Here is a 16,588-nt window from a genome sequence, read left to right as displayed (position 1 = left end):
GAACACAACCGTTGTATGTTATTCGCGAACCCTTCGGGGTTGATGGGATGATTCACGACGACGCATTAACGCAAAACATTAACTATGGACCTTCTAACTTGGATAACGAGTCATTGTTACACCCTTTCTCTGTGTGAAGCGGTAATGAGCTAAGCTTTGTCTGGTCCCTATCTGACCAAAGGACATAGTCACACCAGGTATATATGAAAGTACAAGGATCTTTGAAATATTCGACAAAATTAACGCTGCATAAGCTACGGGGATACGAAATATTATGTATTAGAAGTGTAAGATAGGTTTGATAAATATTCGAATATATTTTGAAGTATCTTATTAGCATTAGAACACAGATGGGGACAGTTTTCATAATGAAAGCTATTTATATAATACTTTGTAGATATTTTTAAACTATTAAAAAGATGTAGCTTTAAGGCCACACCTTGAATATCTGTTTGAAATAATTTATTTGAACGTTTGAAAGAGTTGGTGAGTTAGCGATTTTATAGGTTAGATATGGGAAACTGTTTTTTTTTTACATTTTTTTACTTTCATAATTTTATTTTTATAACTGTCCTTTAATTGTGGAATTGCTTCAAACAACAGTTTGAACATACATATAAATGTTTACAAAAATAATATGAATTATTAAACACATTCATATAAAACATTTATAATATTACTACGATATTATACTACTATAAATTATTAATATAAAAATTGAACACACAAGAAATAGCAATAAAATTCAATATTGTTTATGAAATCACATTCGACTCGCGAATTACTTGTTGTTCATGATTTACATAGAATAATATTTACGTATATATATACATATATCTGTGAGTACGAATTAATTAGCGTGAACTATTAAAAAATAAACTAAAAAAAGTATTGCTAAGGAAGTAGGAAGATAACGCCATATGGTGTGTTGCGTGTATGCACGACATCGGGTAAATTGGCATACGCTCTACATTATGCACTATAATACGATGATCATGGTGTAGATAAATATTGTGTTGAGTGAATTGCGATAGGTCGAGAGCAGAAAATTAAAAAGAGAACAAAAAAAAAAGATATATTTGAATAGAGAAAAAAATGACTAATATTAATATATAATATATAAATAAATATCAATATATATATTAAATAAACTTCACTAATAATTGAAAAAAATTGATTAAAATTATATAAATAATAAATAAACACATCTTATATATACGACGAAGAAGAATTTTATTTCTTCTTAGTCTAATCTCCGAAAGAAAAATTTACGTTAACCGTGCGTAAATTTCCGCATCCCGTACTTGAACGTTAAAAAGCGCACCCGTTAATTTACATCTGCGATAGATCGCACAATGGTTTGCACCTTGTGCAGCATAGTCTAGAGAACTCTGACTTTTGTCATACGTTATATACATATATGTATAGATATATACAGGGTGATAAAAAAAAAAAGAGTTCGATATTTGAAAAGCTTATAGTGTTCACTAAAAAGACGAGTGAAAAAATGTCTGATTAACATGTGTCTTAAAATTAATCTCTCACTTCGATGTAAATAAATTTTTATTATTTATCAGAGTTAGATATCGTAAGTGAGCCTTTTGATAAAATATTGAATATACAAAGAAGAATTTGCTTGGAAATACACTAGTTCGAGAAATATTTGAAAGTGTACGTTAATTTATGATCCGTAGATATCAGAATTGCATTGAAATAAAAGCAATACCAATATCGAATATCTATGATTTTTATATATTAGATAATTAAATATGAAACGCCCGATTATTTTCAATTCTTTTAAATAGGAATTAATGGGGTCTAATATATTATGTTTGGGTCTACGAATCTTATTGTTAGTTGATATTGCTAATAGTTTTGGTTTATTTTTAAAACTTCAATTTATTTTAACAATCATGAACTATCGAATCCTTTATTTTTTACCACCTCGTATATACCTATATATATTGCACGCGTTCACGTTTAATTATTACAAAGAGGAAGGCGCGTGGTGCGAAGATGAAAGAATAGAAGAAGAAATACGAAAAGGAAAGAAAAGGAGAGTACGGGTGGGGGTTACAACAGGGTGAGAAACGTTTGGGCGAGACGTAAATTGAGAACTCCGTCTGTAAATCCATACATAGACTATAAGGAGCATGCGTTTGTATGAAAGACGAGAAATAATTAAGCAATGGTGATTAAATACAAATTTGTCGAATTTTCTGATCATACGTGTTTTCAACATTTCATTTTAATATTAAAAAGATTCCCAAGAACGCGTGGTATATTATATGTCAAATATTTTTACAGATCGACAAAAATTATCCGGCTTCAAAGAAAAAATAATAATCTATAAAATTTAATCAATTTTCTCTCCAATGCATTTGATTTGATCAACGATCAACTTATATTAAATAAAAATATACACAGAGATAAAAAATGTATGATAACGAAGAAGAAAAAAAAATCCTTTAACGGTTATTCTCAAGAAAGGAAAAGAAGAAGATAAAGAAAAAAAAAAATGTTCGACCAAGGAAAAGTTGCATTCGTGTGAAATGTCTACGGTGTAACGACTACGGTGAATTTGTAATCGAGTATTATGTATTATAGTAAGTACGCTTGCTCCTCGGTAGTGTATACTCGAAATGATTCTTGCTATTTGTAGAAGCAAGAACGAGAGAAATAAATGTATGGATAAAAAAAGAAAGAGAGAGAGAGAGAGAGAAAAAGAACGATGTGGTAAACGAAACAAGATGAGAAGACCAGACGAGAAAACCAGTGTCGTGTGTACAAGAAAACAGGGACCTGGGAGAATTGGTAATACGCATATACCCACCAACACCACCACCACCACCACCACCACCACTAATAGTTCGCTGACTGGAACTCTCCCTTTTTCGCTGGATCTATCTTTCTCTGTTCTCTCGTTTTCTTAACACCCATCTTTTACTCACTTCATCTTTCATTCTCAGTCTGTCCCTCACCCTCTTCTTAACTACTCGTCCCGTACCGTTCGTTTCCTTACATAGATCTCCTTACTAACCTACCCTCTTCCAGTATTCACCTTCAGGCTGCAGTTTCGGTAAGCATTAGAGAGAAAGAGAAAAAGAGACCATGGAGAAGTAGAAGTAGAAGAAGAAGAAGAAGATGAGGGGTTGAAATCGTGGCAGCCGACACGCGCTCAACGAATTTTTCACCCAACGGATATCTATGGAAGAAGGCTTTAAAGGCCTCCCCACGAAGAGAGACCTACGATCAACGGCGACGAATTTTGCCGTTCATTTATGACACCAATGTAAAAATGAGAAAGAGAAAACGAGAGAGAGAGAGAGAGAGAGAACAAGAGAAAAGAGATTTCAATCTGGGATGGGCAACTTCTTTGATAATAACAGACCTTTGGATTATTATGGACGGTTCATGGATATAAACGATTAACTTCATTTTTAGTATTGTTGTCGATTTTAACGCTAATGAATTTAATTTATTGGTTAATTATTTTGAATTAAATACAAATTTATTTAGTTTTATATTTTATATAGTTAAAATCATATGAATCGTTAACGAACAAAAATGAATAAATTTATTTTTAAAATTGTTATCAATTTGAAGCCTAATTGAATTTGAGAGAGAGAGAGAGAGAGAGAGATCGATGCTTCATTTTTTTATATTTAAAATAACAGTCACCTAGGCTTTCACATTCGCAGAAAAAAACAATTACCTTTACTTTCAAAATTGTTATAAATTTAAAGATTAAACCATTTTTTCCACCTATCAACAATACAAATCACCTCCTCTTATCTTTCAAAGACGAAAAATCATTTTCCCAGGATCCCAAATACCTATCATACCGAATCGTAAAAAATATCAGGATTACATTCTAATTAACGCAACAATGTCATGAAAACTTTCTTTTGTTTTTATATTCCTCTTACCGATTGAAAAAGGTTCGTTAGGGAAATATTTATTCGCGATGTTGAAAAGTAAAAGAAAGAAAAAAGAATTCACAATTAGTTATTCGGTCTGTGACCGTTAAAGGTTGCCAAAGTGTAAGCTTCCATACTCGAAAATGTTGCGCGACCTGCCTTACCGGCCTTACAGGATATGTTAATGAGTCCCGTCGAAGATCTGAAAGGTACTAAATCCCTTTACGTCTCCCTCTCTCCTTGTCCCACCCCTCCTCTCCCCCCAACAACCCCCTTCGTTCCCCTCATCGTCGTTCTCTCCTTCTCTCTCTTGTTACTTTTTTGCCCTTTACCCTTTACGAACCCCCTCTCCTCTGCCCCTCTATTCCTAACACAATTCTTTGACGCACTCTCTTCTTTCTCGAAGATATTTAAATTTTAAATCCCGATCGGAAAGCCATCGGCCAAGAAAAGGTTGGTTGCCGCCGCTTCTCCTTTCGGCCGTTCTCTTTTTTTGTTACCTTTATCACAATCACAACCATCCTCCCTGTCTTGCCCCATCATTTTCAACTATTGTACAACGTATTTAGATATACATTATATGCATTATACATTTTATCAATAGAGATACACTCTTATTTTTGAGTATATAAATATCTTAGGTAAATATAAATATGTTTCAATTTCACTAAACGGGTTATATTTATGGAAAAGAATATTTGAAAACAATGTTTCCTAAATTTTGTATAAAAGTGTCTTTTTATTCTCCCTTTTTACGTTCGGTTTGGGTCACTTCTCTTAGAACACCTTCTTAAATCTATCCAATACTACTAAAGGGCTCGCGTCTTTGGAATCAACAGGACACGATTTTTGTGTTTCCGAACGGGTCACCAATCAATTTTACTAATCATGCACGTTCTATGAGAAAGTTATTGGAAAAAGTTCAAAATACAAGGTTAAGAGTGTTCAGACGGATAAAATTTTGAGTTTTACTGGTGATGAGCAAATTGAAATTTACGGTGATTTATTCGACACTGAGGAAACTCAAAGTTTTCATTTGTTTGATACATAAAGAAGATTTGTATTTAATTATGAAAATAAGAATGACCAAAATGTCCGGAAAATCGAAGTTGCTTTTGACGCAAATAAAAAAAGGTCCAACGACGTAAATATTATATTTGATTTAAAAAAAAACTGACATTGTCTTATATTAATTGATAATTATAAAAATTAGAATATTTCCGAATATTATTAAATATTATTTTCAACGGAAAAAAGTTGTTGAGAAACGTTTTCAAATATTAAACTTCGGTCAATTTCATGTGAACACGATAAAAGTTGTCGGATTTGTTTGTAACTGTCGTCCGATGGGAACGATTCTTACGAACGATGGGAAAGTTTTAATATAAGAAGTTTAAGAAGGTTGACTTGCGGAGGGGATGGGTGATTGTATGAGTACATGTTATGGTGGTCAGCATCATGAATCAAGACGACCATGTAAATTGGGATTTCAAAGGAATAAAAGTTTTTGAACAGCTGTGGAGAGGGGTGGGCGGGAGCCTGGGAGAAGAAGAGCTAAGTGAAAAATATTATCGAAAATTCCTTGATTATATTAGCTGTTTAAACAATAAAGTTTACTATTGCATGGAAACAGGTGCATTTCCACCTTACGCTGCAATGTTTTCATCGTCAGTGCGTTTTCCGTTGGACGTGTATAGTTAGCACTGTCTCGTTCACTGAGGCGAGAGCCCTTCCCACCTTCTTTCGTGTTAAGGTAAATGAACGGAAGAAAGTAAAAACGAATTATAAGTATGACTAGTCTTTTCCTTGTTATTCCTTCCTTTTTTTCAATGATTTTTATTAAATACGATTAAATGAATAAATAAATTGAATCTCGATTTTCGTTTAACACGCGTATGGAAATAAATCAATTTAATATCGTTAATGCAAAGTTTGTTTTGTTATTAACTTTAACATGATTAAAAATCATCTCACTGGTCAAATAATGATATTGAATAAAGTTATGTTTTTTTTTCTTTTTCATCAACTATTGTTTTCTTCAATTTATGATAATTTTGTTTACTTTTACACGTTAATAAGTATATATGAATTATATTTTGTTTATTAATTTAAATATATCCGCGAATGCACTCTTATAATTTTATTTCATTTACTACTTCAATTAATTTCTGATTAATTTCTAATTCTAATTTATATAATTTAATTTTTTTTTTTCTAAACTATATTCAACAATTATTCTAATTTATTCTATTTTTATTTTATATGATCTTATTTTATATATACCTGATTTTCAAGTACACGGTTTTTTTTTTTTATTTTAGTGTATATATTAATTTGGGTGTACATTTAAAACAGAAAAATTATGTCAAATTTACATTGAATATATTTTGTCGAAAATAAAAATAATAGATATAATGAAAAATAGTGTTTCTTTTTATTTCTTTTTTATTAAAAGAAAAGAAAAAGAAAATAAATTTTACGAAATATAATAGTACCACGATCTATAACTTTGTGCGTACAGTAAGTTACCTCTACCCCTTAGAAACGTGCAACGTATTTCCGGGGTAACGAACGAGAACGAGGACAACATGTGGCAAAAACTAAGTCGATATTACGATACTATTAGGGTTGGTGTAAAAATAATTATTGCTTTTAGTAACATTTTCAATTTGGTAATGGGTTATTTTTAATGGTTTTTTTCTTTTTCTTCACTCAACAATAATATATAATTGTATTTTTATATCAAAAGATTATAAACTCAAATATCTTCATTATCTCTTAGCCCATTCGCTACGGACATGTTTTCACGTAGCAACAAAACTGCACACTAAACGAAACCGATCGTCGTATTCATTTATATAGAATGTAAATTAAATAAATATCTATCAAATAATAATAATAAAAAATATATTAATATAATGTGACTGTTGTGATATAATAATGAAAAAATTTTATAAAATAAAAAATACATTAATATTATATGATAAGAGTATAATGAAAAACAGTAATACCATTAACTAAATACACGATAAATTAAACAATTAATTGTATGCAATTATTACAAAAAAATAAAATAAAATAAAGACAAACGATATAATAATACAATAATAATAATAATAATAATAAGATGATTAACAACGAGACGCGATAAATAAGAGTTTGAAATAATACATAAATAATCTAATAATAAAAAAAAAAGAAGTAGAAGAATATTACATATTAGCTAAGAATTACATCCCTCCCCCACCAGTGCTTAAAAATCGCAAGGGAACGAGAGGACCCAAATGGGTGTCCCGTCGCGATAGGAAGAAACGCGCGAATCTGAGGCTTTTTGCGAACCGAACAGCTGATCTCTTAACGGTCTTCGTATTACGGGGGTAGGTCAGTGCCCTTCGAGCGAGAGAGACATCCATGCGTAAGTATGCGAAAGGAAGAAGACTATACGTAGAGTATGCCGTTCACCAAGACGACGAATAGGACGTGAAAAAGAGAGGGGAACAAAAAGAGAGGGAGAGAGAGAGAGAGAGAGAGAGAGAAAGAGAATGAGAACAAGACAGAGTCTGGGCTCCCGCCAGGGCAAAAGAGGGCACCAACCCAACCAGCTTACCAGTCAGCCAACCAACCAGCCAACCAACCAACCAGTCAACCAACCAACCAACCAACCAGCCAGTCAGCCATCCGACGAAAAGGCAGGTGAGCACCTGGTCTAAAAGTTCGGCACGAGCTACTACTTGCCTCTTGGTTAGGAAGGGGTGCTCAACGGTCCTCATGTGACCACTCGAGGATTCCGTCTCAAGATGCTCCCAATAACATACAACTGAATCTATCGCATTTTACTTTTCCTATCGACACGGCTTCAAAGAGTTTCAAAGGCAAGCTGTTTTCAATTATATTACTTTCTTCCCAAACCCCTCCCCCCACCCCAAACCTTACTCGCCCATCACTCTCTCTTCTTCTATTGCCTTTTCTTAATAATAACCTATCTTTTTTTCTAAACAACAGACTAGAACAATAGACTCGTTGAATGACTTCGTTGAATTTATGATTTGATGTCTAGATTAATTTTTCGTAACGCGAGGTTTAACTGAAAGTTTTTTTATTCGATTAATTTGTTGTGTGTAAAAGTTTCAATTAAAATTTACTTATTGATTTTGTTTTTGTATTGAACTGTTACACATACGCCGATAATTATGACAGCGAATTAATTTCAAATAATCAACAATTTTTGTAATTTATTTTACGATTTATATTTGGAAATATAAATAATTTGAAATATAATATTTATTTATATACCATTTTTTTTTTGTTTTCACTCAGTTAACACTGTTATAATTATTAACGCATATGTTTGTCGCTCGATTTCTTTGTCTAAAAAAAAAAAGACATAAAAAATCGGAATAAATGTACTTTTCTATACTTTCACATTTTTTTTTTTTAAATAAAAAAATACGAACAACCAAATATTTTAACTTTTACTTGTTATTTTGATTAATTTGACAATTAGTGGTATACGTTAATGATATTATTTAAGAGCTGTTTAATTGCCAATGAAAACAAATATATTTTTAGCGAATTAGAGTTGAATTTAGGGAAAGGTTTTAAATAGAATGAGAACCGCGAAGTACTTAAAGACGATGGTCGAGGAATTCAAAGACGAGGCAGACATCCCCGGACTTCTCAAGGACGGGGAAATCCCTCTCACCCCATACCATCCTGTTTCTTCCCTGATACACGCCTCTTCTCGTAGACCAGCCCTGAGAGCTTATTATTAGTGTGTGTGTGTGTGTGTGTGTTTCTTCTCCGACCAACTCTTTTAAACAAATTTGACTTTTTTTTTGAAATATGCACGTTAGATTATTTTCACGAAAACAGAATTTTCAATCGCATGATTTAACTCTTTTATCGTGGATTATATACAAGTATAACTAATTTTGACAATTTTTTATATTTATCCATATCTTAAACGACAAAATTTCCGATCTTTAACAAAAGTTTACATTTTTTACAATAATAAATAAAAAATTGATAATAATTAAAGAATATGTGTAACTACAATTGTGTTTAAAATAAAGTCGAATAAAGAAAAGTTATAATACCGAATGCAAAATTAAAATTTAAAATGTAAAACTGGTTACTTAACCGGTCGTGATAAATATGTTAATTTAACTTTAAAATTGGATTTCTAATTGGGATTGAATTTACTTTTTATTTTAAAAAGAAACTAACTCGACTTCAATATTAAACTTACCGACAGTTTATTTATACCGTAACTGATCCGCTTAACGATCTTAAATAAATGTAGAGTTAATAATAAAAAAATATTTATAATTATAATTATTAAATAGAAACAAAAAAATAATGAAAAATGATCAAATTGACTACGGAATTTTAATTCAAAATTTATAAAACCGGTTAGTTGACCGGTCGTGATACGTTTAAAGTTAATGTAACTTAATAATTGGATTTCTAATCTTAATGAAATATTCATAGTTTTCTAAAAACTAGCTTGAATTTAACACTAAAACTACCGACAATTTATATAATATGCATTTACTTATTTATACCATAACCAGTCAACTGACCGGTATATTTAACACAAAAATTATATTTTTTTTTACAATTGAATGCAAATTATAGGGTAATAACTTAATACCGGCTTGAAAAATAAATAAAACAATATTTATGACTATAATTATCGCATAGTCAATAATTTCGAAAATAAAACAATAACATTAAATGCAGAATTTTAACTCAACATTTAAAACCGATTACTGTACGCGAATTATTAAAAAAAAATTATTTTATTTGATTGGTAAAAATCAATAAACTAGACATTGAAGTAAATAGACATTAAATTCAATTTTGTAATAGTTAAAAAAGAAAGTTTTTGAAAGAAAATATATTAACACAAGCAAATATAAGAAATAATAAATAAATCATAATAGAAATGTAAATAAAATTAGATGTTCTGCGCATAGAGATTAAATATAAAAAAATATATTTAACAAACTTATATACTAAAGAATATGATTTATAAAAAAACTTACCTAAAGACGGATCTAAATTATTTGGATCATCCTCTGGAGACGAGATCGTAGATTTATTGAAATCACGAATCATGTTAGTTACCGGTGAGACTATCTCTAGTGATTCTAGTGATAAATCTTCATGTTTTTGAGAAAAATTGTCTTCGTCCTCTGTAATTTTCCTTAACGGAACGACTCGACGCATATGTGACATTTTGTTCATTTATATGTCGTCTCAGTATCTGCGAATAAATAAAGACAAATTTTTTAATCTATAAAATGTCGAACATAAAAAGAAATAGAAAACGTTGATTTCTCTACGATGTAAAATTATTATATTTTATCATCATCAATTATTTTAGAATAGAAAAGTTATTTCGTTTTTTCAATTGTAAATAAAAGAAAATTTTTGTTATTAAAAAAGKGGCGCTTTAAATGATCTCAAATTGTTAGATTTGATAAATTCAACTTCTCGACTATTTCTCGCATTGTTATGCAACAATCAACATCCATTATTGACTTTTATTTTTATACTTCAACAGAACGACCTAAACGCACTGCATTAGTACCCTTACGGTAATAAAAAATTAAAAATATAAGGAAATGCTGACTTTAATTTGCCATTTCTGATGCGATACCAAAATAAAACTACTTGACAATTCGAAACACAAGGAGGTTTTAAATCACGTCAGAAATGTCTGTTGCTGGAATGTAAAATGATTTTAAGGTTTAGAGTAAGATTAAGTATCAATAAACGCAATTAATGGAAACTTCTGTACAAAAAACAAAATTACTTTTCGAACAACTTAATTTTAGAAATAATTTGTCAGTATTTTAAATAGATAGTCAATATTTAAAATAGGGGAAAGGTTGTATCAGGATTACGTGAGCTGCAGATTAATACAAGATGCATAATGTGTGTTATTTTATTATAAATATTATTAATTATTTATTTAAAATACTAACCAAAAATGTTAAAAAATACTGATCACATATAAATAGCAGTCAATTTTATTTTTTAATGCTATTTTACAATAATTTGCTAATAACTTATTTAATAATAGATAGTATAATAAATATTACTTCAAAAATTTTTTTTTATTTATTACCCTAAAAAAGAACTATCATATAACTTGGTATATTTATATTTGAGTGACTATGGAGGAAAAATGTACGAGTAACATTTATTTTTAATTTGAGATAAATGCATAAATAAATAATGTCTAATTTGAAATCATTCGCTTATATATCAAATATAAAAAAAACATGTTACTTCTACCTCTTTCCTTGTCAGCACAACTAAATAATAAAAAATATCAAAATTATTCTATTAGTTAGTAATATTATAAAACAAAAAAATAAATATCACCAAATTTAAGATCCATAATTCATTCTTTTAAATTCATTTTTATCTCATTTTAAAGGGTCGCCAAATTTCTGCATAACTTATTCATTTACTTTTAAACAATTTCAAATAAAATTGAATCCTATATAATTTTTCTAATAATTGAAAACATGAATTTTAATTTAAAAAAGAAAAAAAAAACCTTTATAAATCGATGTGTAATTTCAGAAATTCAACAATAAAATCTCGACAAAGAAGGCGTGGTATATATACACTTGATAGAGAGAAATATCAGCTGATTAATCGAGAGACCAAACGTTGACTGAGATATGCAGTTCAATGCCAACTGCGACGGTTGCCTGTTCACACACGACTCGACTTGTAAGTATTTATTTGCGAACGAACTATCCAACCGCGATAAATGTATATATATAAGTGTATATATGCATATATACACTTACTTATACATGATACATATATGTATATGTTATTTTATAAAATCGATATTTTCATATGAATGATATTTTTTCGTTAATCAACATTTATCATTAAAAATGTATTTACTTTAATTATAAAGCAAGTGCTTTTTATTGTAATCTATAATACAATATATAATAATATTATAATTAAACAATATGTGTGAATTTCCGTTAACGGACTTTACTAATTTATATATTAGCGTACATTTATAAATTCCTGTATATATACAAGAAATATTAGTAAAACGATAAGATCGTTTGAAAGATGATCGTAGCAAACAACAAGAGATAAAAAGAATCCAAATAGTGTGGCAACGATCGATAAAAAGGGACAAAAAATGGCACCCGGAAATCTACGAACGTTATCGATCTTTCTCTCTCTCTTTCTAATATATCAACGTTCACGACGACAATGACAAAATAATAAATAATAATAAATCTATTGAAAATATGACCGAAAAAAAAATCGAGATCAAAAATGATGATAAATCTAACGCGACGATCCTTATTGGATGGCACCTCGACATAAACTGACTGTCCGGCTTCACTGTCTTCTCATGGAAGGCGTATACTAAAGTGAGCATATTTGCGATAAACAAAGCACCAACTACGACCTCGAGACGCGGGATCAGGAAGAGGAGAAAAAAAAGGGAAGAAGAGAGAACGAACAGATCGAGGGAGGCAAACGGGTGACTGAAAGATGGTCGGGGTGAAGGAGGTGTAGGAAGACGGATAAGTGCGTGAACGAACGCATACATATATATATATATATATATATGAACATTTTTATGTGCATGTGAAGATATGTATACGTGTGCGTATACATATGTTATGTGTATCTCTATATGTTTATATACATTTATTTGGATTAACCAGTAAGTCCCCATGTGATATTTTTTAAATAAATCAATAGCAAAAACAATATCAACTTATTATTACAACCTAATATATGTGTGTGTTTGTAAATGTGTGTACGCGCACACATATGTGGGTGAAAAAGAAAAATAGATGAGGATTTATATATGTACTACACATACTACATAAATGTATAGGAGAACCGAATGTCGCCGTCTGGTATTATGGGGGGTCCAGACCCTTCGTAACAGTCGACAGTTTCGTGTGTGATCTTTTATGTGTATATATATATATATATATACATTATGTAGTATAAATGTAAAAGAGTTCGCCCACGATATGGCGAACAATCCGTTACTCGGTTACTCGAGCGACTCGAGAACAGTCACGCGGCAATCTCTTGTGTTACATGCACATATTCATGTATGTAGGGGGTGTAGGTGATAGTATATATGTGAATCATCTCGTGTAACATATAGGAGAAACATTACAGCTTCCTCCCTTACTCTTCGACCTGGACGCCGATTGGGTTGCCTACCCTCTAGGAGATTTAAATTTCAAACTGTGTTCTTGTATACGCTCGTGTGTGTGTGTTGTGTGTTGTGTACTTCTAATTTTTCGCCTGTTCAAAGTTTATGCTTAAGTTTATTGAAATGAATATTTGGAATTTTAATAAAGTTTTTTGTAAAATAAGTTTATATGAATAGTTATAAAAAGAAAACAGAAATAGTGTCAATAAAATACAGATCTGGTGAGATAAAATATGTGAAATAGAAGTGGAGAATGTGGCGGTTAATTTTAATCGTTTAAAATTAATACGTCAAAGGAATTAGACCGTTAGTTTCTAGGAAATTTAAGAAGGAACACTGCGCCCTTCGTTATGATGACTCGTACTGTTTGTGGGAAAAAGATGTTGGGGGCCGGAAAAATTTATTAACAGTATATTTAATATTAGTTATAATTAATGTAATAATACTTAATGACTGTATGGAACGGTAAATCAATAAACTAACGAAATGTACTTTGAAAACAATAATTAGATGCATAATTTCTCAAAAGGGCATATATTACGAGTATTTAATGTTTTTGGCTTCATATGATACAATTTATGAATTCCAAAGAATGCAAAGAATTATATACAATGATGCCTTCGGTCATTATTTAATATATTTATTCAACTAAAAGAAAAAAAAGGACTTTTTCTTTTATTAGTATGAAAAAAATTATTATCTACTATTAAATATATATATAAAAACATGATCATATGCAACAGGTCGTAGTTTTTTGAAATTGCACAATGAATAATAAATTATTTTTTTTTTATTTCTTTTTAATTCCCTATAAATTCAATAAATTTTATATAACATAAATCCTTTCTCTAAACACTCATGGAATAATATTAAAAAAAAAAAGAAATAAACAAATAGAGAAGCAAAGAGTGAAAGGAAAATAAAAATGAAAAATATAAGATCCTCATTGAACTCTTAGGAAAGTTATGGTATCATCTCTCTCGTTGGTTCACAAAATGCTCATTGACCCGTCGAATTTAAATTGATCAAATTTCATGTATATAATATATATCTATATATATATATACAAAACTGAATCTGGCGTATACGGTGACACAGGGTCTATCGCTGTCCGTATGTTCCCTCAAAAAATGAAATTAAAGAGGAGGATGAAAGTTACGTAACAATCACCCACATAGTAACAATTTTTAGTATTATCATTATTATCTTATTATACGCAATAAAACAGTTAAATAAAAATCATCTACTAATTAATTAATGATCTTAACACTTGATATGTATATGTTACCGTCAAAGTGGGAAATCAGGCAATACTAGTAAATCCTTGTCATTACTATGATTATGAAGAGCCTTCAGACAAAGTCGGAGATAAGACTTTTTCGAGAGTTTTTCCTATTCATCGAACATAATAATTTGATATTCTATAGAATATCAAATTACTATTTAAACAATGTTGAAAAAAATACATCCTCGAGCACAGGCCCGATGCAAACCCCCTCCCCCACAAACACACCGCTAATCACTCTCATATACATACACAAAAACGAGCATGGTGGAGGTTGTTGAGACTGTGTGTCCCTATAACGGAAAATTTGTATTCTTTGTCCTTTATCGTATCGGAAGATAAGCGGGTTTAGAATGAAAGTTTTTATACCTGCATTTTATTAAAAATCATTCGAAGAGCATACTAAAAAAAAAAATATTCTTATAACTAATTAAACACCTTTACTGCTCCGTGAATTCTTGTGTGCGAGTTTTTATACGTGGGTTTATAAGACTGTGCGCACTTGTAGAAATTCGAACTTATTCTACATTGGTGTGTTCTTATATAGGGCCCACTGTTAATTATCGCAGGTGAAGAATATTTGTATTTAATATGCTCTTAGAATGATTTTTTCGATAAGTATCTTCCGAATAATGAATAAATATAAATACACGCATAAAAAAAGAAACGATAAAGCACATTATTGAGAAAACATTCCTCAGTCTATTATTCTACATATAGAAAAACTTTAGTAATAAGAGTGGAAAAAATGATATTTTTAAAGAATAGTTAAGCGATAACTTAAATGACGGCTTAAAGCGTCATCTGACGCAAAAGTTTTAATCTATAATTACATTACTTACACACACACACACACACATACACAAATATACGAATATATTTGTCTATTTATTGTGTGTTTATATAATTTTATTAGCGATGATCAATTTAATTAAACAGCTTTTGGTTGTTCGGGCTGTTTTTCGGAGTTCATATCTATTTATTTATTTATATAAATAATAAATATATATATTCATTCAATAATAAATATAAAAATATATACATATATAAATAATGAATATTTATTATTTATAAAAAAAATGTAATAATAAGAAAAAGAATTATTTACTGGGTAATAAATAAAATTGGATATATATCTATATTCATATATATATATATATATAGAGAGAGAGAGAAAGAGTAGAGGGAGAGTTACCAAAATTGTATAAAGTTTACATTTATAAAATGTATAGAGAAGAAAAAAAAATTATATATATAATACGTACGTATATGTATGTATTGAGTCACCCAATTAATAGAAAAAGAAAAAAAAATTTATATATAGAACTTTTAAAGCAACAAAAATTTGACAAACAACCTGCCCTTTGAACTTAGAAAGTTCTCCTCCATATTTACTAATACAACGCGTTATCTATTAATCTTAAATAAACAATAAGAGCCGTTATAATAAACATCACACGTTTGTTTTGAAGGGTTATGTTCAAAGAATTAATCTAATTAATAAGTGCTACTTAATACAAATATTTGTTAAAGAATAGACGATTTATTAAACATGTATCTATCATTTGAACATGTGATTGTGAAGAAAAATATAATAATTATAATAATAATAATAATAATAGTGTGCTTACCTCGACGAGATGGTATGACGACGTGAGAATTTTGTTTGACAAGCAAAATTAAGGGCGTATACATGACAAATAGAGAACTATCATTTGATATTATTAGGTTGGAATCAAGTTCCAATATGACGATTAATTGTTAGCCTTTCATAATACTAACGTTTGAAATTAATCGTTTATCTGTAGGAGTCTATTAACAACGACATTATATGCGCGCGCCAAAACTGTAGCGCCATCTATCTTCAGAAAATGTGAAACCAATCGGAAATGTATAATTTAATTATTGAACTATAATTATCTTTTAAAATATTCTTTTCTATCCATTTAAAACGTGGAGATATATTAAAGAGATAACAAATAATTCAATTATGTAAAAAAAAGTTTTTGTTATCTTTTACTCGATATTATTAAGTATATTAAATATATGGATAATTTGAACAATTCGCGACTTTTTTTGAGCATATAAATTTTTATTAAGTTTGATTTATATTATTTATTTAGATAAGTATTAATTATTATTTTTATT

General features: G+C 29.6%; 1 protein-coding gene across 5 annotated transcripts in view; it reads right to left on the bottom strand.

Moving 5' to 3' along the window:
• Window positions 1–12,547, bottom strand: part of LOC106786832 (M-phase inducer phosphatase) — an 82,445-nt gene extending 69,898 nt beyond the window's left edge. Inside the window, exons 1-3 of one of the 5 annotated variants that reach the window (XM_014748650.1) lie at window positions 11,976–11,990; window positions 11,494–11,650; window positions 9,968–10,188 (exon numbers count right to left, since the gene is read on the bottom strand). In XM_014748650.1, coding sequence (XP_014604136.1) covers window positions 9,968–10,169 — 202 coding nt within the window. In that variant the 5' untranslated portion in view covers window positions 10,170–10,188; window positions 11,494–11,650; window positions 11,976–11,990. Of the gene's footprint in view, window positions 1–9,967; window positions 10,189–10,912; window positions 10,927–11,493; window positions 11,729–11,975; window positions 11,991–12,289 lie in introns of those variants that run through there. The other 4 variants (XM_014748652.1, XM_014748649.1, XM_014748651.1 and 1 more) reach the window with 4 other exon arrangements.
• Window positions 12,548–16,588: the final 4,041 nt, after the last annotated feature.

Source organism: Polistes canadensis, unplaced genomic scaffold (genome assembly GCF_001313835.1).
Source record: "Polistes canadensis isolate GaletaPanama2010 unplaced genomic scaffold, ASM131383v1 scaffold_84, whole genome shotgun sequence".
In the NCBI taxonomy this organism is placed as follows: Eukaryota; Metazoa; Arthropoda; class Insecta; order Hymenoptera; family Vespidae; genus Polistes; species Polistes canadensis.
This window is presented reverse-complemented; position numbering and strand designations above follow the sequence as displayed.